Source organism: Nicotiana tomentosiformis, chromosome 8 (genome assembly GCF_000390325.3).
Source record: "Nicotiana tomentosiformis chromosome 8, ASM39032v3, whole genome shotgun sequence".
Lineage (NCBI taxonomy): Eukaryota > Viridiplantae > Streptophyta > Magnoliopsida > Solanales > Solanaceae > Nicotiana > Nicotiana tomentosiformis.
The window spans coordinates 127,380,859-127,406,537 of record NC_090819.1 but is presented as its reverse complement, the minus strand read 5'-3'; the positions used below and the strand labels follow the sequence as shown (position 1 = coordinate 127,406,537).

General features: G+C 41.3%; 1 protein-coding gene across 1 annotated transcript; it reads left to right on the top strand.

The window, feature by feature from the left end:
- Positions 1-6,472: 6,472 nt before the first annotated feature.
- LOC138898126 (uncharacterized) lies at positions 6,473-7,174 on the top strand. The gene has a single exon (XM_070184163.1). The coding sequence runs from the start codon at positions 6,473-6,475 to the stop codon at positions 7,172-7,174; it is 702 nt and encodes a 233-aa protein (XP_070040264.1).
- Positions 7,175-25,679: the final 18,505 nt, after the last annotated feature.

The window sequence follows — 25,679 nt, the reverse complement described above, 5'->3', positions numbered from 1 at the left end:
GTCATTTTTAATACAACATACCAAACAGTGAATAAAAACAATATTAGGATAACTAATCTCAGCATAACTTATCTCAACATAACTTATCCCGACATAAACCGTATTCAAACCAAACGACCCCTTAGAGTAATAGTTTTTTTTATATACATAACGAATGGCGAACAAGAAAATGGGAGAGGAAATTAAAAGGTAAGAAATCGAATCTTTACAAATATAATAAAAATTTAAGTAACCAACCAACTAGATTATTAGAAAAATTCTTATAATCTAACTACGAATTGTGTAACTTGTTGAATATATAAAAGATAGTTATACGCATTGTATAATTCACCATTACTTCTCTTCATCCTTTCTTTAACTGATAATTTATTAAAAAATAGTCTATTTGTCCTTTCAAGATAGTGGTAAGGTTGCGTATATTTTACCCTCTCCAAACCACACTTATGAAAATTCACTGGGTTTGTTGTTGTTGTTGTTGTGTGCGCGTAGTGTAACCATGGGCGGATTCGACATTTCATATATGGGTTCAATTGAACCCATAGCTTTTATCATAGACATGAATTTTTAGTATAAACTTGCTGAAAATTTTGAGCTATGAATCCACAACTCAAGCAATATATTAGTACAATCCAAATCTTGAACCCATAAAATTAAACTTTTGGATCCACCTCTTGTGTAACTTGATTGGTTGCAATAGATAAGCCTACCCTTGTTATACCAAGTCATTAAACCTAGAGTACAGGCACTAACCGACACCTTGATGTTTAAGTGACCTAGCTGTATAAATCAAAATCTACCATTGAACATTTAGGACAAGGAAGTATTGAAAGCCGAGGTCGATCAGGAAATGACGAAATTCGGGATCGGGACGCTTACAATGGTCGAGTACGAGATCCGCGAAAAGAGTTGTAATGGCTAGATTTTAGAATAGAATAATAGAGGGAATATTCTGAAGAATATTCTCTACACATATACTATTAGGATTTGCTAGGGGTATGTCCCATATAAAGAGGACAAAAGATAAGGAAAAGAGATATGTAATATTCAGGTGATAAGAATAGATTTCAGAAAAAAGATTCACTCTCTCTAGAAAAGATACAAACATTACTATTTCATCAAGATTCTTATTGGCATTATTCCATACTTTTCTATCAAATCCGAGAATATTTCGAACATTCTAGGATTTATCTGTCACTTATCATTATCAGGAGGAACAATCATCTAGTTCATTCTCTATTGGGTGAATCACCCCTCCTATTTACTTAAATATCATTTATTGTTATTTATTGCTAGTTACTGTTCCATTATTGCTCATACTTTTTGGAATATTTAATGCTTGTTATTGTCAATCTCCTACTAGATATGTCCTACATTATCCATACTTTCAGGACCCGCATTTAGAGATATTATCATTAACTAGGTTTAACCCTTTATTATATAAATACAATAGTTTTAACCTAAAGTTATACTTTTTGGTCAAATAATTTGGCGCCGTCTGTGAGAATTTTCTAGTTAAATTTTTAGTTTCCTCTAGATCTATAGCTAACACACATCGCTAATGTAAAAAAGAAGAAGGGAGAAAACAAGAACAAGATCCCATTTCTTTGTATGTACATATCTAATATGGCAGGTAACAGAGAAGAAAGAACGAGAATAATTAGTGACCTCCCAACTAACCTCATGAATATCATCAATGAGAGCTCTGAAGCAGTGGACGAGGACGCAACGCCCAATGCCTCCCCAAGGCTAAGTGGGTCACCCCCTCCTCACTGTAGCATCATAAAATCTCTTGGTAAGGGAGCCTCCACATCCGTAGCATAGGAGACGCCACCAACAGTAAAAAAAAAACTCCTTAAGTCTTGGCTAACTAACACGCTAACCGACATCCTCCATAAGCCCATTCAGGACACAACTACAGAAAATGTGAGGACTAGCATTACACCACCAGCGGACGAGCAGTATGACCAAATTCCTCCTCATCCAAAGACATGTATTACTCACAATGTTGCTAATAGTGCATGTGACGACACTCTCGCATCTATCCTAAAAAGGATGGGGGAAATGCAGAATGAAAATAAAGTACTTCGGGACCAAATGAAAGAACACCAAGAAAGGGTCGATAAGATACCGGGTGCCCCTAAGCTCTTGCCGAAGAGAGATGCTGGTCGGTTTGTCGAGCAACCATATAGTGATGACGCCGCCCCACATGCCATACCAAAGACTTTTAAAATGCCGCCCTATCTGAAAATATACAATGGTATAACTGACCCCAAAGACCATGTGACTCACTACGTCACCGCCGTAAAAGTCAATGATCTCGCCAAGGAACAAGTTCCTTCATTTTGTTAAAACAAGTCGGCGAGACCCTCACGAGAGGAGCGTTAACATGGTATTCACAACTGTCTGCGTGTTCCATTGAAACTTTCGAAGAAATGGCCGACAAGTTTGTAATGACCCATGTTGGGGCCAAGAAGGCCGAAACGAGAGTAAACGACATATTTGCTATTAAACAGTCTCCGGGAGAGGGATTGAGGGACTTCCTCACCCGGTTCAACCGAGTAAAAATGACCTTGCTGAATGTATCGGAAGGGATGCCGGTCGCAGCTTTTCAGAACGGGCTGAGCAGAAATGGTTCAAGGGCAACAAGAAAGTTACTAAGTCAGCTTATGAAGTACCCCCCAACTACTTGGGATGAAATACACAACGTGTATTGTGCCGAGGTCCGAGCAGACGAGGACGACCTCAATGGGCTGACTCATCGACTAACCTCGATACAAGCCGAATCCAGAAAAGATCGAAGAAATAATATTATAAGGGACTTCGCAGCTCCATGACCCAACATGGAACAACATCTACCATATGTCAGAACCGTCATTGCATCCTCCTCCCGCAATGAAGAGGGCCCATCCCAATCAAGAACAGGAACTCACCGGAACGAGAGAGGTATGCCCTATTTATTATTCGCTCATAATTTTTTTGTGTCACATACAGAAGTAGTCTACGCCTTGTAGAAGCTCAGACCAAAGGTGAAGTGGCCGCAAAAGATGAGGTCGGAACCGAGTACTAGATAGTCGGACGCCCTATGCGAGTTCTACCAAGAGTGCGGGCACAAAACCGAGGATTACATCGCCTTAAGACGGGAGGTCGTAAACATGCTACTATAGGAACACCTCAAAGAGTTGCCGAGCGACCGAAAAAGGGTCAACTTTGTGATAAGTAGGGGTTTTGACTACTTATTAGCGCCTTTTTACTTTCGTTTTAGTCCAAAAACGCTTAATTATGTTCCCAAAAACTAATAAAATATGTTTAATTGCAAGAATATTAGAAGATGAGCTCTAAAGATGAAATCCACTTCAAGAAAAGAGTAATCTAAACTTAAGGACAAAAATATCACAAAAGCTCAAAGTGCGATCTGCAGAATACCATCTGCAGCCACACGTCATGAAGCAATTCCATCAGAGAAGATTGCAAGATGTGGACCGCACATGAAAATGTGCGGCCGCAGAAACTGTGTAAGAGCAAAAGTTAAAAGAACATGCATTTCAAGTGAACAAAAGTGCAGACCGCACAATTATTGTGCGGCCGCAGAAGAATAGTTACGTGGCCGCAACCATATTTGTGCGGACCGCAGAAGAGTAAGGTGCGTCCGCATGCACATTTGTGTTGTCCGCATAAAGAGAGAAGTGCGGCCGCAATTCAGAATTGTGCGGCCGTAGGTTTCCAATCCTATCAGGCTGAAGCAAAGTGTGGACCGCACATGGAATTGTGCAACTGCAGAACCTTTGAAAGGGCATTTTTGTCCGAAAATTCCAGCATTGTATAAATAGAAGAGTTTTACCTTTTTAGGTTAACTTTAGATATCGGCAACCACACTAGACGGTTTCTTTTGCTCTTTTTTAGTAATTTTTGCTATTTTGAGTTTTTTGAATATTGATTTCATCATTTTAATTATCAATATGGGTTTAATTATAACTTCTTCTTCTTTTTCTTCCACTTTAAGCATGAGTAGCTAGATTTTCAATAGGGTTGTGACCTAACCCTAGTGTGTAAACTTAATGGGTGTTTGATTTATTGCTTGTTTATGGTTTGGTGTTAATTATCTAGCCTAGTTCTTGCTTTTATTTGAATAATTAATAGTTGCAAACATTATTTCATGCATATTTAACTTGGTCTCTACTTGAGAAAGAGAGACTTAGTCTAGGAAAACTTGGCTAGCAAGAAATTGGGTCAATCGAGAGATTGATAAGCCCAATTAAAGGGTTGAACCTAGAGATAGTAAAACCCGACTTGAGCTTATTATCAACTGTTTTGTTCAATACCCATTTGGACTTGAGAAATCCAAATTGGGAAAAATCACTCTCTGATCGAGAGGTAGTGAGTGTGTATTTGAGTATTGATAGCTATAATACACCCCGACTAATAAAATAAGCTTTAAAGTTTACAACCCATTAGGAAAACACCTAGGTGAAGGTCATAGCCCTAGGCCTTTTATATCATTTAAAAGATAACCAAAAGCAATTTCCTAGTTTTATTTTTTTTAAAATTGCAATCATAGTTTAATTTATATTTTCAAACAAAATCAATTATTGCGGAAGTGAAAATTTAGATATACAAACTCACGCGTTAAGATATATACTACTAACACCCATTCACATAGCTCCATGCGGAATTCGACCCCGACTTTTGTTGGGTATTACTATTGCATCGACCGTTTTCATATCCTCAAATAGAGGAGTGAAATTGGACGAGATCAATTTTTGGCGTCGTTGCCGGGGAGCTAAAAAACAGTGTTAGCTATATATTTATGCGTGTTTTTGGAATATCTTCTTTTCCTTCCTTGTTACTAACGTGTGAGTATTGTAGGTGCAATCATGGCAAACAATGAGCTCGGAAACATAGCCGTGGAGGATGTGGACGTTGATGATGATGCAATGGATGAGGTCCCTCTTGAACCTCAAGCCAATAGACGAGGCCAACTGCCTCAAGACAATGTACCTGTTCCACCCCTACCTCCACCACGAGGGGCTCCACACCGGGTGTTGTCGAATGAAGGGTATGAAAGTGCTATAGTCCCACCCCATATTAGGGCAGGCAACTTTTAAATAACCAACGTGATGCTCACTTTTCTCGAGCAACAAGGGTTTTTCACCAGTGCACCGGGGCAAAACACATATAAACAGTTGAAGGGGTTCGTTGATATGTCTTGGGGGAGCAAACAAATAAATATCTCTGAGCATGCTTTGAGGTTAAGGGTTTTTCCCTTCTATCTACGGGGGAAAGCTTTAGATTGGTTAGAACGTTTTCCAAATCATTCCATTCGTACTTGGGATGAACTAGCGGAGAAATTCATTTCAAAGTACTTCTCTCCCGGGCACATGGCTATTTTTCGGGATGAAATTTTAGCATTCAAGCAAGAGCCCAATGAACCACTACACCAGTTATGGGAAAGATATAGGACAATGGTGAAAGAGTGCCCCAACAATGATATGACGGAGAACATGATTCAACAAAATTTCTATAGGGGGGTCAATACCACCAACCAATGTGTAGTGAATCAACTTGCCCGTGGGAACTTCATTGTGTGATATTTTGGATGAGATGGCAGATACTTCATCGGCATGGAAATCAAGAGCCAATGTTCCACAAGGTGATCCAAATGTGATTCTTCTTCATAAAGAGTTACATGACCATGGGCAAGCCATAGCCGAGTTGACAACCACTATGAACCAATTGGCAAAAGCTCAACTTCAATAAGTGCAAAACCCGAGGCAAGTCAATGCTATGGTGGGAGTCAATATGATGGTAAATAAGAGAAGAACAAGAAGTCCACAAGTGCAACAAATAGTGGACAATTTTGTGCAAGAAGATAATGGATTTGATCAAGGTGATTCTTACAATGATCAAGAAGAAGAGGTCAAATATGTGAACAACTTTCAAGGGCAAAGAAACAACTTCCAAGGCCCTAGTCAACAACAATGGAGACCTTCGAATAATCAAGGCAATTGGAATTCTAACAACCAAGGTAATTGGAATAGTGGAAACAATCAAGGCATTGGAACAACAACAATCAAGGTAATTAAAAATGAAGCAATAACCTAAGGAATTGGCAAAACAATAATAACAAAGTAAATTGGAGAGGCAACAACCAAGGCGGGTGAAACAATAACCAAGGAAATCAGGGTCAGGTTTTCAAAGGCCTCCGATGTATCAACAACCGAGCAACCCACCTCCTTATCCTTCTCATGGTCATAGTTCCTCCAACAATGAAATGGGTCATATTAAGAACATGTTCAAGAAAATGATGGAGAAGAATGCCGATTCTGATGCTCAACTTGCTTCACACAACACATCAATCTGAAACTTAGAAGTGCAAATGGGTCAAATCTCTCGAGCTTTAAATTCTCATACTAAGGGGGCACTACTATATGATACGGTGGTGAACCCGAAGGGTGGGAACAATACGGGGTATTCCATGGCCTTTACTACAAGAAGTGGAAGAGATGGGAATATACCTACCTCAAGTCAAAAGCAACTTGTAGAAGATGAGAAAGTGGTAGAAGAAGAGGAGATCCCGAACAATGTTGTGCAAGCAAATAATGAAGTGCGGATTGATATCGATGTCACGGCAGAAGGGACTCAAGAGGATGTGAACCTGTCCAGGGATCATGTGATTGACCTACCGGAACCGGAAGTGCAAAAATCTAAGGCACCATTACCTAAGCCACCTCCTCCCTATCCTCAAAGGCTATCCAAGAAAAATGGCGAGAATCAATTCAAGAAGTTCATTGATATGATGAAGAGTCTCTCTATAAATGTGCCATTAGTTGAAGACTTGGAGCAAATGCCAGGATATGCAAAGTTTATGAAGGACTTGGTGAAAAAGAAGAGATCGATGAATTTTGAAACTATCAAAGTCACTCACCAAGTGAGTGCAATTGTGCATTTGATGGCTTATAAGTTGGAAGATCCCGGTGCTTTTACAATTCCTTGTACCATTGGAAGTACCGAGTTTTTAAAAGCTCTTTATGATCTTGGGGCGAGTATCAACTTGATGCCTTATTCGGTTTTCAACACATTAGGAATTGGGCTACCAAGACCCATATTTATGAGATTGCAAATGGCCGATCGTCCAATGAAGAGATCGTTGGGGGTGATTGAGGATGTATTGGTTTGAGTTGACAAGTTCATTCTCCCGACGGATTTTGTTATTCTTGATTGTGAAGTGGACTATAAGGTGCCGATTATTCTTGGTAGACCTTCCTTGCTACGAGGAATGCTCTTGTTGATGTGGAAGCCGGTGAACTCACTTTTCGGGTGGGTTATTAAAAGGTGGTGTTCCACGTGTCCTAATCTATGAGGCAACCAAATAGCAATAAACTGTGTTCGTTCGTGGACTTGGTGACCTATATGATTATTGATGATATAAGTGCCACGATTAATGTGGGTGGCATGTTGGAGGCCGTTTTGCTCAATTTTGATGATGATGAGATGGATGGCTTCATGGAATGTGTTAATTCTTTGCAAGGGATGGGGTCGTACAATTATGCACCCCGAAAACTTTCCTTGGATCTTGAGAATAGGAAAACTCTTCCTTCAAAGCCTTAAATTGAAGAGCCTCCTATCTTGGAGTTGACCCATTACCTCCACATCTCAGGTATTAATTTCTTGGTCCTTGCTCTACTTTATCGATTATTATTTCCTCTTCCTTGACTAACATACAGGTTGACTCTACATTGGCGATGCTCCACAAGAGGAAGAAAGTTATTGGGTGGACTTTGGCGGATATTCGGGGAATAAGCCTGGCATTTTGCATGCACAAGATTAACTTGGAGGAATATGCCAAACCCTCCATTGAACATCAAAGGAGACTCAATGAAGCCATGCAAGATGTGGTCAAAAAGGAGATCATAAAGTGATTAGATGTCGGGGTGGTCTACCCCATTTCTGACAGTTCGTGGACTTCTCCGGTACAATGTGTTGCGAAGAAGGGGGCATAACTGTGGTCACCAATGATAAGAATGAGTTGATTCCAACAAGAACGGTGACTGGGTGGAGAGTGTGTATGGACTATTGGAAGCTAACAAAGTCACCAGGAAAGATCATTTTCCATTACCCTTTCTTGACCAAATGCTTGATAGATTGGCCGGTTGGGTGTTCTATTGCTTTCTAGATGGATATTTGGGCTACGATCAAATCTTTATTGCCCCGGAAGATCAAGAGAAAACAACTTTCACTTGTCCATATGTCACTTCTTTTGCTTCCAAGCGGATGCCATTTGGCTTATGCAATGCACCGGTAACTTTTTAATGGTGTATGCTAGTGATCTTTACGGATATGGTAGAGGACTACCTTGAAGTCTTCATGGATGACTTTTCGGTAGTCGGGGATTCCTTTGATGATTGCTTGGCAAATTTGGATAAGGTATTGGCAAGATGTGAAGAAACAAACTTGGTATTAAATTGGGAGAAATGCCATTTCATGGCCGAGGAAGGTATTGTCCTTGGCCATAAGATTTAAAATAAGGGAATAGAGGTCGACAAGGCGAAAATAGAGGTGATTTCTAAACTTCCACCTCCAACATCCGTGAAGGGCGTGAGAAGTTTCTTAAATCACGCGGGGTTCTACCGGCGCTTCATAAAGGATTTTTCCAAAGTGATGAACCCCTTGTACAAGCTTTTGGAGAAAGATGCTAAATTTCACTTCAATGATGATTTCATGAGAGCATTTGAATTGCTCAAGTTCAAGTTGACAACTACTCACATTATCACCGCTTCTAATTGGAGCATTCCTTTTGAGATCATGTGTGATGCTAGTGATGTAGCGGTTGGAGCAGTTTTGGGGCAACGTATCAACAAGATTTTTCATCCGATCTACTATGCTAGTAATACCATGAATGATTCCTAAGTCAATTACACCGTTACCAAAAAAGAGCTCCTCGCCATTGTGTTTGCTATTGAGAAGTTCTGTCCGTACTTGATGAGTGCAAAAGTAATTGTCTACACGGATCATGCGACACTTTGTTATCTTATGAGCAAGAAAGATTCCAAAGCCGGTTGATGAGATGGGTGCTTTTGTTGCAAGAGTTTGATATCGACACCCAAGACCGGAAAGGGAGTGAAAATCAAGTGGCAAACCACTTGTCTCGTTTGGAGGAGGAGGGGAGGCCGCATGATGGCCTTGAAATGAATGACTCTTTCCCCAATGAGCAACTCTTGGCTATTTCAATGAAATAGGTTCCATGGTTAACAGATCTAGCAAATTTTCTTGTAAGTGGCATCATTCCGGATGAGTTCTATTCAAACCAAAGGAAGAAGCTCAAATGAGATTGTTAAGAATATTATTGGGACGAACCGTACCTCTTTCGGATTTGCACATATGGGGTAGTTAGAATATGTGTACCGGATGAAGAGCAAAATATTATTCTTGAGGCTAGTCACTCTTCGCCTTATGGTGGTCACCATGGCGGAGCAAGAACGGCGGCTAAAGTGCTAAGGTGCGATTTCTATTTGCCCACTTTTTACAAAGATACAAGTGATATGGTGAAAAGATGTGATGAATGCCAACGGGCCGGTGGAATCTCGAAGAAGAATGAAATGCCTCTCACTACCATTTTGGAGATTGATATCTTTGATGTGTGGGGTATTGACTTCATGGGTCCCTTCGTGAGTTCTTGTGGAAACACCTACATCTTGGTTGCGGTTGATTATGTGTCTAAATGGGTTGAGGCCGTTGCTCTACCCAACAATGAAGCGAGAAGTGTAGTGGCATTTTTGAAGAAGAATATTTTTACAAGATTTAGCGATGGGAGTCGCATTTTTGCAATAATGCTTTTGACACCTTACTCACCAAGTATGGTGTCACTCATAAAGTCATGAATCCCTATCATCCACAAGCAAGCGGTCAAGTGGAAGTCTCCAACCGAGAGATAAAGAGTATTTTGTCCAAAACAGTGAATGCTAACCGGACGGATTGGTCAAAGAAGCTTGATAATGCACTATAGGCTTATCGTACTGCTTTCAAAACTCCTATTGGGATGTCTCCATACCGGTTAGTGTTTGGCAAAGTTTGTCATCTTCCAGTGGAACTCGAGCACAAAGCTATATGGGCTTTAAAGTAATTAAATCTTGATTGGGATGCAGCCGCTAACTTGCGGGTTGCACAATTAAATAAATTAGATGAGTTCTGGTACCATGCATATGCAAGTTTGTCCTTGTACAAAGAGAGAACGAAGTACCTTCGTTATAAATACACCCGAAACAAGGAGTTCAAGGTGGGCGATCTTGTCTTGTTGTTCAACTCACGATTGAAGATGTTTACCAGAAAGCTGAAATCCAAATGGAGTGGTCCCTTTAAAATTGTGGGTGTGACATTTTTTGGTGCATTGGACTTGAAGAACAAAAATAATGAGGTATTACGAGTCAATGGTCACCGGGTGAAGCATTATTTGGGACAAGCTTATTATGGCCACGTGGTGGCAGTGATTCATTTGAAGTGATGGTAATCTGCGTCGTGTCGCGACATTAAATCAGGCGCTTCTTAGGAGGCAACCCATGTTTCTTTTTCCTTTTCTTTTCTTCTTCTTTAGATAGGTCTTATTTTGTGCTAACTGGATTTGAAGTGTGTTGTAGGAATGAATGTGCTTTACAGGAACTGTGCTCAGAAAAATTGGCTAAGTAAGGAAAAAGTGCGGACCGCACAATTTTGAATGCTATAGCAGAAGGCAATTGCGGCCGCACAATTCTTATGCGGACCGCACAAATTGAGATGGAAAAATACAAACTCTCTGAAGTTTGTTTGTCAGGGAAACAGTCAAAGTGCGGCCGCACGTCGAATTCTGCGGTCTGCACCAAAATATGTGGTCGCACAGCTAAATCTGTGGACCGCAGATCATCAAAGGAAAGTGAACCTCCAGGTAGCAGAGTGCGGACCGCAGAAGGAATTCTGCAGCCGCACTCATCTCGTTGTTCCTTAGCCAAATCCTTTTTGAATAAATAGTAATGTTAAGGCTACTTTACAAACTTTTCATTTTTTGAGCACTTAAAAAAAGGGCTAAAACTTTGCACACATCTGTTCACTCATCTGCCACCTAGATACGCATTTGTGATCATTCCTTAGCACTGCTTCATCACTGGTATGTTCAAATCATTTCTAGGATTCTTTAATTTTCTTAGTTTAGTTTACAATTTATTAGTTATTTTAGGCCATGTGTCATTAGAAGTCAATTTCCTATCCATGTGGGGTTTAAATTGTGTGGGTCAACTCCTAATGCTATTTGGGGAATTGGTATCCTGATTATCATGTTTAATTGCTATTACCATATCCAATTTGTGCATAAATCAAAACCCTTAAGGAATCTGCCCGACCTAATTTTGAAATATGCGGCCGCACAAGAAATTGTGTGGTCCGCATAAGTGTTGACTAGGGCAGTTGGTAAGGAAATAATGTGCGGACCGCACTTGAAATTGTGAGGACTGCAGTAATCTCATCGCAGCCGCAGAAAAGTGTGTGTGGCCGCAGATCAGGCCAATCTCTATCTTCAGAATTTTGCCATTTTGAGGTACTCATAGTGCACCCGCACTGAAAATTGTTCGGACCGCACTTCAGATGTGCGATCGCACTCAAAATTGTGCGGACCACAGTTTAATCTCTATGTCCGCAAGTCCAAATTGTGCGGTCCGCACAACCCAGGCTGCTGCTGCACTTGCAATTATGCGGACCGCACGTCCCCACCCCGCAAACATGTTTTGTTCTGTGAATGTCGATTTATCTTCACTTGAACTGGAACTGACGTCTGCTTCTATTTGTTACAGAAAAAGGTTAGATCACAAGGTCGTAGTGATACATCAAAGGGGAGGGGTGAACCTTCCAGAGGCAGAGGCAAAATTAATTTACCCCTCGCCCTCCAAAGGGTAATCAGTAAGAAAGCCACAGTAGGCCGAGAAAGACAGCCCGAGCCTACCGAGACTAGTTCATATGTCCCGTCTCGGGAAGCGTCAGAGGGTGACTCATTGCAAGAGCAGCCTGTTGTTCAACAACACCACAGCAGCCACATGGCAGATACCAACTCAAAGATGAGCCTTCCTCATCTGAGAGCACTTTCAAGGGTTCGGAAGGTGACAGTCAGGCTTCAAATCCCTTATCCATACATGCCCCCAACGCAGCTACTACTAAAGTGGATGTTGATGATATTTCGGATGATGGCTAAGGGGGTGATACCAGAGTTGTCGGCCTTGAGAGGTCGAAGAAGAAAGAGATTTAGGAAGATAGGATTTTTAGTCTGGCTGCTTTCACAAGCTTCCGAGGGTGGTGTCCAGTGAGATCGCTCACTCTTGAGCGTCAGTTCATGATAAAAGACCTTGACAAATACTACCCGGCAGTGTTGAGACAGTTCCAGGAGCGGAAGGGGTGGATGTGATTCACCAAAAGTGTGGTAGATGCCAAGGAATACTTGGTTCGGGAATTTTACGCCAATGTGACGCATATAAAGAAAGGGGCAAAGGTAACAAAAGTGAGAAATCTAAAGGTGAGAGTCGATCAGAGCACCCTGAACACGTATTTAAGATTTGAGGATGTAGAGCCTGTGCAATACCTGGAAAAGTTAGAGCTGGGATATGCAGTTCGACCATGGTTACCTAAGATTCTTGTAGCTCCAGGGTTGCCTCCAGCATGGATCACAGCAGGGGTTCCGATTCAACGGAACACCCTAAATTTTGAGGCAAAGGGATGGCAAACATTTGTGTGTAGCAGACTAGACCCGTGCCAAAATAAAACAAATCTTCCAATTCAGCGGACTGTACAAGTCGCTTCTATCATGGCCGGGTACATAATCAATGTGGGTGCCGTGATATCGGCCAACATGTTTGTGGTCGCCACGCAAGGTGACCCCTCCTACCCATATCCCAACACTATCACTGAGTACCTTACGGATGCGGGGATGGAAACGAGAGATTTTGATACCAATGTGTGGGCGAAGAAGCCCTTCTCATGGTATTCTTTGATGAGTGGTGGAAACCCAAAGAAAAAGGGTCAACCCTCTACTACTGCAGGCCAGTCTAATGAGTCCGCCGGTTAGCTGCTGAGATAGTTAACATGCCATCTACTTCAGCAGAGCCTTCTGATAGTGCAACAGCTATGCCTTCACCTACTTCTTCAGGCCCTTCAACATCAGTGCCTTCCACATTGGCTTTGAATCCGGTGCCCATGCCCGCTCATCCACTATCTGCATTGCGAGTCTCCGAAATACTGGCGAGCCTCAACAACTGGATGCAGTCAACCACTGAAAAGTTGTCTGACATATCCAGTGTTGTTGCAGCACAATCATCCACTGCGGCACCCCAGATTTCTCCGACAGTGGAGGATACATTGAAGAATATCTTGGAGAACCAGACCATTATCATGGACACCTTGTTAGCACATGGAATAGTGATTGAGGAGATAGGGAAGCAGGTAAAGAAAATGAAGAAATATCAGGCGTCCAGGAAATCAGTTGACAGGCTGAGGAGAGAGGTGACCAAGATAGCAACAGCTGGTGATCTTTCATTTGATATGCTCATAGGGTCAAATCCACCAACACTAGTAGATCTAGCAGCACCATCAGCTCCAGTGGCACCAGCTGGCCAGTCTGAGGAGCCAGACCTGGCTGCCGACACTGCTGAAGCAGTACGCCATATGTTCACCAACCTAGTTACTCCCAGAGCCGATGATGATGAGATCTAGTTAAATGAGACTGAGGGCGGTGATGCTGCTATGGACACGGAGGTGTCCAAGGCCACATATGGAGTCTTTTTCACTCTTACCGTTCTTTATTCTTATTTTGATTAAGCATTGGGGACAATGCTTATTTTCATTCGTGGGGTGGAGTTATTTGCTATTTGGATGACTTTTAGACATTTGATTTGTAATAACTGAGCATATTTTCTTCTTTCTCTTTATTATGTATATATATTCTCTCTGTTCTCTCTTGATGTATATATTCACTCTTTTCCTCTCTCATTATATATATTCATTATGCTTTCAGTAGTTAGCTTTTTAGCTTCTTTATTCTGTTTTCTTATTAGTCTATATTTAATCTAGTAGCTTCTTTTTAATTTGGTAGCTTCTTTTTATGTTTTAGTGAACAATAAGATTTTGATTTTCTTAATGCCACGGTTCTTTCCAAAGGTAATTTTTATGTGAACCGGGTGACTCTTCCCAAAGATGGATGGCGTGACAACCTTCTTAAGGGATTGAGTCCGTTTTTGGTGTTTAGGTAAGAATAGTAGTAATAATGAGTAAAAAGACCTAATTGAGTCAGGCTAGAAGAGTCAAACATGTCTCACTTGGTACTAACCTACTTAACTATGTACTTATGGTTAAAAATAAGGTTTTTGGAAATAAATTACTCTAGTTAGTGACCTTGTAACTCTTGTATTGACTTAGGCAATCATCGAGTGGTTTAGTCGAACCATAGTGATTTTAAATCTTGAATATAGTCGTTGTGGGCCCTCGACTCTATCCGCTTTAACAATTTGCGTGAGAGGTGAGATGTTGTTAGTGCAAGTCCAAGTACCCTTGCAAATGGTCTAGAACTTGTCCCGAATGTGTTTCTAGGCGAAATTTTAAGTTTTACTTGACTTGAGAAGTGATTGTAGGCTCTCCTTGACCCATTTAAATTTTTTCATGGCCCACCAAAGTTGTTATCCCTAGTAAACCCAATTGAGCCTAAAACCTTTCTCATTTGATCACCACGTTTTAAGCCTTTATCCGTTTTATTGTGACCCTCTCTTGAAAAAAAAAGTATTAAGGCAAAAGAGAAAAGAAATGAAGAGAAAGAAAGGCAAGAAAACGAAAGAACAAAAAGAAAAATACAAAAAGAAAGTGAATAAGTTGAAAAGTTGAAGGGATTCAAAGAAAAGTAATGATGCAAAGCATGGAAAAAGCAGAAGGAGAAGATAAATAACATGACCAAGAAAAAGTGATGTTAAGTCTCTTTAGTTCCCCTAAGGAAAAGAAAATGCTTCAAAGAGTTGGCAAAAGCATGAGCCGATAAAAGAAAATGGAGTGCTTAAGGAAAGATGAACTTGTTCTATCATAGCCTATCCAACCTTATTCCAAAAGCCTTCATTGTATCCCAAAAAAGCCCTACATGATTTCAAGCCGAGTAAGCTTACATTAATGGTAATTCACATGAGGGGTAAGCCTATGGTACTTAAAACCGTACTTGCGACATTCTTTTGAGAGAGATGAGTGAACTTTTCACAAACCTATCAATTGAGTGTTATATTCTTAAGTGAGATAGGCAAAAGGAGAGTAGAGGAGGAGGAGTTTGGGATCCATAATGACCTACATGAAAGAGCGAGTTTCCTTGATGAATAAAGTCAACTCTTGATGCTCAAATATCACATTAGAACTATTCATGCTTAAATGTTTAACTTGCTACATTGTTGATAATTCATAAATGTCATGGGTAATTGTTGGTCCCAATCTCAAAGTGCGGTCCGTAGAATACCATTTGCGGTGGTATTTCATGAAGCAATTCCATTAGAGAAGATTGTAAGATGTGGACCGCACATGAAATTGCGCGACCGCAGAAACTGTGTAAGAGCAAAAGTTCAGAGAACATGCATCTCAAGTCAACAAAAGTGCAGACCACACAATTATGGTGCGGCCGCAGAAGAACAGCTACGCGGTCGCAGCCACATTTGTGCAGACCGCAGAAGAGTAAGGTGCGGCCGCAGGCACATTTGTGCTGTCTGCAGAAACAGAGAAATGCGGCCACAGTTCAGTACGGCCGCAGGTTTCTAATCCTGTCAGGCTGAAGCAAAGTGCAAACCGCACATGGAATTGTGCAACCGCAGATTCTCCGAAAGGGCATTTTTGTCCTAAAATTCTAGCATTGTATAAATAGAAGATTTTTACTTTTTAGGTTAACTTTTGACATCGGCAGCCACACTAGACGGTTTCTTTTGCTCTTTTTAGTAGTTTTTGCTATTCTGAGCTTTTTGAATATTGATTTCATCATTTTAATTATCAATATGGGATTAATTATCACTTCTTCTTCTTCTTCTTCTTCTTCTTCTTCTTTTTTTTTTTTTCTTCCACTTTAAGCATGAGTAGCTAGATTTTTACTAGGGTTGTGACTCAACCCTAGTGTGTAAATTTAATGGGTGTTTGATTTATTGCTTGTTTATGGTTGAGTGTTAATTATCTAGCCTAGTTCTTGCTTTTGTTTGAATAATTAATAGTTGCAAACATTATTTCATGCATATTTAACTTGGTCTCTACTTGACAAAGAGAGACTTAGTCTAGGAAAATCTTGCTAGCAAGAAATTGGGTCAATCGAGAGATTAATAAGCCCAATTAAAGGGTTGAACCTAGAGATAGTAAAACCCAAATTGACCATATTATCAACTGTTTTGTTCAATACCCATTTGTACTTGAGAAAGCCAAATTGGGCAAAACCACTCTCTGACCGAGAGGTAGTGAGTGGGTACTTGAGTGTTGATAGCTATAATACACCCCGGCCAATAAAATAAGTTTTAAAGTTTACAACCCATTAGGCAAACACCTAGGTGAAGGTCATAGCCCTAGGCCTTTTATATCATTTGAAAAACAACCAAAAACAATTTCCTAGTTTCATTGTTTTTAAATCACAATCATAGTTTAATTTAAATTTTCAAACAAAACCAATTATTGCGGAAGTGCAAATTTAGATATACAAACTCATGGGCTAAGACATATACTACTAACACCCATTCACATAACTCCTTGCGGAATTCGACCCCGACTCTTGTTGGGTATTACTATTGCATCGACCGTTTTCATAACCTCAAATAGAGGAGTGAAATTGGACGAGATCGTTTTGCCAGAGGTCGTGAACAATATTAAGGACCGCCGAAACCACCCTCGCCGACCGTCACCGTCCATATGATCATCGGTGGTGGTGACGATGCTTTCGTCAATAGTGTTAAGTTCACCACAACCCACAAACTCAAACGGTCAATCACTTACGAAAGGTATGATGAACTCGAAGAAAGTATCATCTTCGATAAGTCAGATACCAACAGTTTAATTTTCCCTCACTTTGATGCCCTTGTTATCACTTTATGAATTTTAGATATCGATGTGAGATGAATTATGGTAGACGATGGGAGCGATGTATTTATTATCCACCCTCAAGTACTTGCACAAATGAAATTCGAGGATAAGATAGTGCCACGCTGCATCACGCTAACAGGTTTTAACAATGCAGTTGAGCGAACATCCGACGAGGTCACACTCCCCGTCCTGGCTGGTGGCGCCACTATGGAAACAACATTCCATATCATGGACCAAGACACAACATACAACACCATAATAGGGGGACCATATATATACACCATAAAAGCCATCCCCTCCACCTTGTACCAAGTCATAAAATTCCCAACTCCATGAGGAATATTCAGTATACGAGGGGAACAACGCATATCCCGTGAATGCTACCGCATCGCTCTAGACTGCACGGTCACTCAACAAATGAAGGACAAAGAAAAAGAGGTATAACAATCAATAGGGGTCGAGGTCGATATGCGATGATAGCGAAAATGTCATCAGAGACCCCGATACGGTCGAAGCGGCGGGATCGACTGTAGAAGACCTCGACCCCGTTCAATTAGACAGTAACGACCACAGCAAGAAAACTTACATCGGCTGCAAGCTTTAGAAACTAGGTAAATTTTGTCAATTCTTAGCTGCTAACGCAGACTTGTTTGCTTTTAGGCATGCGGATATGCCAGATATCCCAAAGAAAATCGCCACGCACAAGCTGAACATAAATCTATTTCATCCCCCGAAGAGGCAGGTTAGGCATAAGTTCAACTCCACAATTAATGATGTGGTACGCGAAGAGGTGGAAAACTATTAGAAAACGGCTCCGTCAGGGAGTCAAAATACTCCCAATGGGTCGCTAACGTGGTCATGGTAAAAAGAAGAATGGGAAATGGAGGATGTGCGAAGACTTTACAGATTTGAACAAAGCATGCACCAAAGATTCATTTCTGTTACCCTATATCGACCAACTCATCGACGCAACGGCCGGGCATGAACTACTTAGCTTCTTGGATGCCTACTCGGGCTATAATCAAATCCTCATGGAAGAATAGGATCAAGAGAAAACCACTTTCATCACCCACCAGGGGACGTACTGCTACAGGGTCATGTCGTTCGGGTTGAAAAACGCAGGGGTAATATACCAAAGGTTAGTGATGAGGATGTAAACAGACCAACTTGGCAAAACGATGGAAGTCTATACAGACGACATGCTGGTCAAGTACAAAATGAGAGAGGATCACATCAATCACCTAAGAGAAACATTCGACATAATAAGACGGTACGAAATGAAACTGAATCCCGAAAAATGTGCATTCGGCGTGGCCTCGGGAAATTTCTAGGTTTCCTAGTGTCGCGCGCGAGGGATCGAGGTCAACCCTAATCAAATAAGAGCCATCGAAAGAATGCCAGAACACCTAACCACCAAAAAATAGGTTCAGAGGTTAACTGGCCTCATCGCCACCAATGGACAGTCTCCAATGGACTTCTGAGTGCGTCTAAGCCGTGAAGGAATTAAAAGCATATTTGTCATCACCACCATTACTTTCAAAACCAGAGTCGGGGGAACATCTCCTAGTCTACCTCGCCTTATCCAAAATAGTTGTGAGCATAGTCATGGTCCGAGAAAATAAAGGTACGCAGTCTCCCATCTATTACATTTGCAAAACACTAGTCGACGCCGAGACGAGATACCCTCACATCGAAAAACTGGCTCTGGCCTTAGTCAAAGCTTCGCGAAAGCTTAGAACTTATTTCTAATGCCACCCCATCTTGGTCGTCACAAATTTCCCCCTAAGAACCATTTTGCATAAACTCGAGCTATCGGGAAGGCTGGCCAAATGGGCCATCAAACTGAGCTAGCACGATATCACGTACCAGCCACGAACAATGATGAAATCACAAGTGCTCGCACACTTCATCGCTAACTTCAGCGCAAAAGTAATGCATGAAGTTGAAAGAGAAGTCGCACACGCTTCTCCCCAAACACAATACCTCTAGGTCCTGTATACTAACAATGCGTCTAACGCGTCAGGGTTTGGACTGGGACTCGTACTCGAAGTCCCAACCGGCAAAGTGATTAGCTAGTCCATAAGGTGTCCGGACATGACTAACAATGAGGTCAAGTATGAGGCCTTAATTGCGGGGTTGAGACTAGTACTCAAATACGGGGCAAAACAGCTAAGACTACGTTGTGATTCTCAACTCGTTGTCAACCAAGTCACATAAACTTTCCAATCAAGCAACAAAGGTTGCAAAAGTACCAGACCAAAATCTGTAAGTTGCTGCCCGAGTTCGATGAATTCCAACTCGACCAAAGCCCACGAGCACATAATACCAAGGCGGATGGCCTCGCTAAATTAGCTACAGCCACCAAAAACATTGCAAGCGGAGACAGAAGTGTAGTCCACCTTCTTAACTCATCGATAGACCTAATCGAGGTAAGAACTATAAACCTGACTTGGGACTGGTGCAATCATATTGTCACATATTTACAGGATGACGCACTCCCAGGTGATAAAAAAGAGGCCAAGAAACTGAGAATGCAAGCAGCTAGGTATAACATCATCCATAACGACCTATATAAGAGAATGTACGACGACCCTATAGCAAAATGCATGGGCCCAAGTCGGACGCGACACGTTCTTGAAGAGGCCCACAAATTATGGAGCTCATTCCGGCAATCGGGCTTTGGTCAGATGCCTCATAGGGGTAGGGTATTACTAACCCACCATGAAAAAAAGGCCGCGGACTTCATGAAACAATTCGAGCAATGCCAAAAGTATGCCCCGATGATTCACCAAGCAGGCGAACACCTCCACTCAGTAACTTCCCCCTGGTCGTTCATCAAATGGGGAATGGACATCGTAGGCCCCCTCCCGGCAGGACGAGGTAAGGTACGATTCCTTTTGGTTTTGACTGACTATTTCTCTAAATGGATAGAAACAATATCATTCGCCCAAGTATGTGAGCAGGAAGTAATCGCCTTCATATGGAAAAACATCATATGCCGATTCGGCCTTCCCAAAGAGATTAGTTGCGACAATGGACCCCAATTTACATGAAAGAAGGTTGCTGAAGTTTTTGAAAAATGGCATATCAAAAGAATACTCTCAACACCATATCATCCCGCGAGCAATGGTCAAGTGAAGTCCTCCAACAAGTCGATACTGAACATCATGAAGAAAAAACTTGAAGACGCCAAAGGGTTGTGGCCGGAAATATTACCAGAAGTACTTTGGGTCTACCGCACAACGCCGAAAATGAGCACAAGAGAGACGCCTAACTCATTAGTCTATAGGATTGATGCAGTGATACTGGTCGAAGTCGGTGAGCCCAGCCTAAGATATTCCCACAAGAGCAAACCAAGGAACGATGAAAGCAGAAGGTAGGAGCTCGACGAAGTCGAAGAACGAAGAGATAAGGGCTACGTAAGGATGATCGCCCAAGAATAACAAGCAGAACGCTATTATAATAAAAGGGCAAAGCTCATGCCACTCAAAGTCGGGGACTACGTGCTTAAAGATAAAACACAAGCAAGCAAAGACCCACAGGAAAGTAAACTGGGAACAAATTGGGACGACCTATACAAAATCACGAAAACTATAAACAAAGGATCGTTCTAGCTAGAAACAATGGAAGGAAAGCTACTACCAAACAACTGGAATATTACCCACTTCAGGACTTCAACTTTTAAGAGATAAAGTGTCCCCTAAGTCATACTCTTTTTCCCCTCATTGAGTTTTGCCACAATTGGATTTTCTCAAGGAGGTTTTTAACGAGGCGACGAAGGGGACACTTCAGGTCGAAGTGCGCACAGACGGAGGCACATGATGACTAGTTTATTGCTCTACTTCTCAAGACCTCCAAGTCAACCAATGGACGGACTAGATAGACTGGGACTGGTACGCCATCCAACGCCCGGGAAAAAAATGTAAATTTCTCTAAGTGTATGAATAAAGCACAAATGCATGAAGTTTATTTTTATTTCTCCGAATATACAACCAAGGCAACATTTCCTTAAAGTTCATAACGTCACTGATCGAGGCCAAACCTACATCACTATAGAGTAGCGAGGATGGTCGATGCAATTTTACCCAACAAGGTCAAAATTGATTTCCATAGGGAGTTAATTTGGCTTGGAGTTGGGTATCTAACTAATCTAGATGTGCGTGTTATTCCTAATTGCACTTCCAAACATTGTTGCAATTGATTCTATTCTAATTGTATACTATTGTATGTTGAGTGTAAGCTAAGTAGAATATTTTTGGTGAAAGTTTTCAAGTGTTAAAAGGCACTAGGGAAGTGACTTCTGCCTAGGTGAGTATCTAATGGGTATCAAGAATCTAGGACACGCTTGTTATGATTGGGGTCGTGATATAACCATCACACATAAGTGCTCACTCTATACCTCTCGATAGTTTGAGTGACTTTTCCTGATTTGGCTTTCTCAAGCCCAAATGGGTGTTCATACAATACAAGTGAAATTGGCTCAAGTCGGGTATTACTATATCTAGGTATAACCCTTTAATTATGGTTATCAATCTCTTGAGTTCACCCCAATTCCTTGTTAGCCAAATTTTCCTAGACTTAGTCCCACTTTCTCAAGAAGAGCCTAAGTCATAAAGGCATGAGTCAGTGTTTGCAACTACTAATTCTATAATTTTATCATGAATTAGGCTAAATATCACTAACTCATAAATAATTAAGCTCTAAAATTCAAGACCCATTAAATACCCACACTAGGGTTGGGTCACAACCCTAGCTATGGGGTCTAGCTACTAATAATAATAGCAGAAATCAAAGATAAAGATGAAATATAAGCCATAATATTAAAGTACAAGATGAAAATCTAAAGTTTGAAGGTAAATCTACTCTAAAATTTCTCAAAAAGGGAAAAACTAGTTGTTCACGGGCTCTACTAAACAAAACTTAACCTAAAATTGATAAAATGATCTATTTATACTAGGCTGAAAATTCTGGTCAAAAATGCCCCTGCAGAGGTTTCGTGGACGCGTAATTCTGACTGCGTCCGCGTAATAGTGTGCGTGGTCCACGTTTCTTCATATCTAGGCCTGGGTAGATCTTCGTTTCGCGGACCACGTAATGTTCACCGCGTCCGCGTGAGATTCCTTCGCGGCTGCTTAATTTGGACGCGGACCGCCTTCTTCATTTATACCCATCTTGCAAAGTCTCTAAACCTCGACAAACGCTATCCGCTAAATTCCAACCGCGGCCGCGCCAGTCACTTCGCGGTCGCATCTTTATGCCGCTCTCAGCGCTTAATTTTAGTGCTCATAACAGCCTCTCTGAATCTCTATTTCGCAGTCCGCGGAATAATGGTCACCTCAGCGATGATAATTTCGCGGCCGCCCTTTTCTATCGCGGTCCGTGTTCCACAGTATTATTCCAGACTTGGTTTATGTTCAAGTTTGACTCCTTTATGAGTTGGTTATGGCTTTTTTGGCTCATTTCGAACAAAAACCTCAAGCAAGCACATTAAGTTAGTTTCCGGGAATACCTTCACGCATTTTTGGCCCAAAATCTAAGTAAAAAATAGCAAATAATAGGCTAAAATCCCCACTTATCAACTCCCCCAAACTTAAGCTTTTGCATGTCCTCAAGCAAACAAGGTAATTACCACCTCTACAAGAAAAATAAATGAAACTTTCAGCTATCCTAAGGTGATTTCATCAAGCATCAATTGGGACTAACAATTACCCTCGACACAAATGCATTATCAACAACATCATGCTATGTCTTTTTGAGTTCCATAGTTCTAATGTGACACAAAAGTATCAAGAGTTGACTCAATTCATCAAGGAAGCTCGCTCTCTCACGTAGGTCATTGTGGATCCCAAACTCCTCCTCTACTCTCCATGAGCAAATCTCACTTTATAGAATGTGACACTCAAAACAAGGATTGTAAAGAAGTGCGCTCATCACTCTCAAAAGAATGCCACAAGTCCGGCTCTAAGTACCATAAGCTTGCCCATTATGTAAATCACCACTAATGTAAGCTCACTCAACTTGTAATCATATAGGGCTTTAGCGGGATGTAATGAAGGCTTTTGGATCAAGGTAGGACATAATGAACTATGATCGTTTCATTTTTCCTTAAGCACTCCATTTTCTTATTTCGGTTCATACTTTCTTGACACTTTGAGTCATTTTCTTCTTCCTCAGGGGAACTAGAGAGACATATTGTCACTCTTTCTTGTTCATGACAATCATTTTTATCCTTTTCTCATCATTCCATGCCTTTCAACATTGTTTTTTTTAATCCCTTCAGCCTTTTCTTTCTTTTTGACATATTTCTTTTTAACTCTTCATCCTTTTCTTTGCCTTTCCTTTTCATCAATTCGTTTTATTCTTTGTACCTTTCATCACTTTGAAATTCATCGTCTCTCCCCCAAACTTATGTTTTTGCTAATTGCTCATCATGAATGCTAAGAAAAGATTAGGTGCCAAGAGAGGGTCATTATAAAATGGATGAAGGCTTGTAATGTGGCTATTGAATGAAATAGGCTTAAACTCAAAGAGGTTGACTAGGGATATCATATTGGTAGGCTACAAAAGCTTTCACAGTTCAAATAGGACCAAGGAGAGCCTATAATCACTTCTCAAGTCGAGCTACACTTAGAATTTTGCCTAAACAAACATTCAGGGCAAGTTCTAGACTTATTGGCACGGGACTTGGAGTTGCAATTCAATACCTCACCTCTCTCTCAAGCTAATGGATTGTTAAAAAGAACAGAGTCGAGGTCCCACAATAACCCTATCTAAGATTGAAGATCACATATGGCTCAAAGAAACCACTTGATGATAGTTTTAGTCAACTCAAGAGTCTAAAGGTCACAACTAGAGCTATTCTTTGTCAATCAACTTGTTTCTAACCATGAGGTCAAAGGTAAATGTGTTAGTACCAAGTGAAGCCTGCTTGAGATACTTTTATTCATTACTACTACATATCAGAGCAAAAAGAAAAACAGACTCAATCCCTTAAGAAGGTTGTCACACCATCCATCGTTGGGAAGATCTACCCGGTTCACACAATATCCACCTTGGAAAGAACTGTGGCATTAAGAAAACCAAAGGCTTATTGATCACGCAAAAAATGTGAAAAGAAGCTAAAAACTCAAAAAGAAGCTACTAAAGGAAATAAGAAGCTAAGCTATTAAGGAAAAATACAAAAGAAGTTATAAAGTAAACTACGAAAAGTAAAATGAATATGTACAATAATGGAGTGAACCAAATATATACAAAATATAGATGAATATATACATGGAATGGTAAAGTTATATACATACCAAAAGTGAAAAATAACGAAAGTAAAAATAACGATAAGTAAAAATAAAGGAAAATAGTATCATAATTATTACATGCCCGTCATCAAATCAAAATAAGACCACCCCCTCCCCCGAAATAAAAGATGCATTGTCCTCAATGCTAAAAGCAAAAATAAGATTAGGGAAGGGATAGCGAGTAAAGAAAACTCCCTATGTGGTCTTTGTCTGCATAGGATCATCAACTCCCTCTGGGTCCTCCAACTGTATCTCCAGGTCCTCTGACTGGGGCACCACAAATCCTCTCACCGGCTCTCTGTCAACCTCCTGCTCTGATGCCTATGTTGTCTATGCTGTAGGGGCAGTCTCCTCCATAAGCAGGTCCAGTGGAATATCTCCGGTAGAAGTGAACTTCTCTACCTCCTTCTTCAGCAGCTCTACTACTCTTTTGAAGCTTGAGTCTTCTTCATCTTTTTGAACTTGCCCAGCTCCTTGATCACCTTCCCATGATTATCTAATGTCTCCAGGATTTTCTTTTGGTTGTCCATGAGCTTCTTCTAGTTGTCCAGAAACTCCTTCAATGAATCCTCCACTGATGGAGGTACCTGAAGTTGTGCTGGGGTTGCCTGTGCTGCGACTCCACTGAATAAGACAAACAGCTTTGATGTAGCAGCCTGTAACCAGTTGTTGACACTAGATAGCGTCTGAGAGACCCACAGTGAAGTCTGAGGATATGCGGAAGATGAGGGCACAGATAATGGGGTTGTGACAGATGGCCCGGATGAGGGAGGTGGCATAGCAGCCGAAGAACCCTCCGTTGTGGAAGGCTCTGAACCAGTGGCCACTATCCTTGGCTCTTCAGACTGGCCAGTGGAAGTAGTAGCTTTGCCTTTGGACTTTGGGTTGTCTGCTCCCTGAAGGCTGTACCAAGAGAAGGGCCTTTTCGGCTTCACCTTCGTGTCAAAGTGTCTCCCCTCAACCCCCTGGTCCTCTAGGTATATATTGATGAAATTGGGGTAAGGGTAGGACCTTTCTTCCTTACTGGTTGCCTTATATATGTTCTGGGCCATGAGGTTCTCCATATTTATTGGGTACCCCGCCATAATGGACGCTATGAGGATCTCCCGGGAGAGTGGAATGTCACTGTCATACTGGCACGGATCAAGGCGGCTGCAGATGAAGGTGCACCACCCTTTGGCTTCAAAGCTAAGGGTGTTTCTGGCAATTGAGAATCCCGGTGTAAGACATGTCGGTGTTGTCCCTGGTATGGCTATCACCTCTGCTACCCATGGACGGGCTACTTCATCTAATGCCAACTTTTGTATGTAT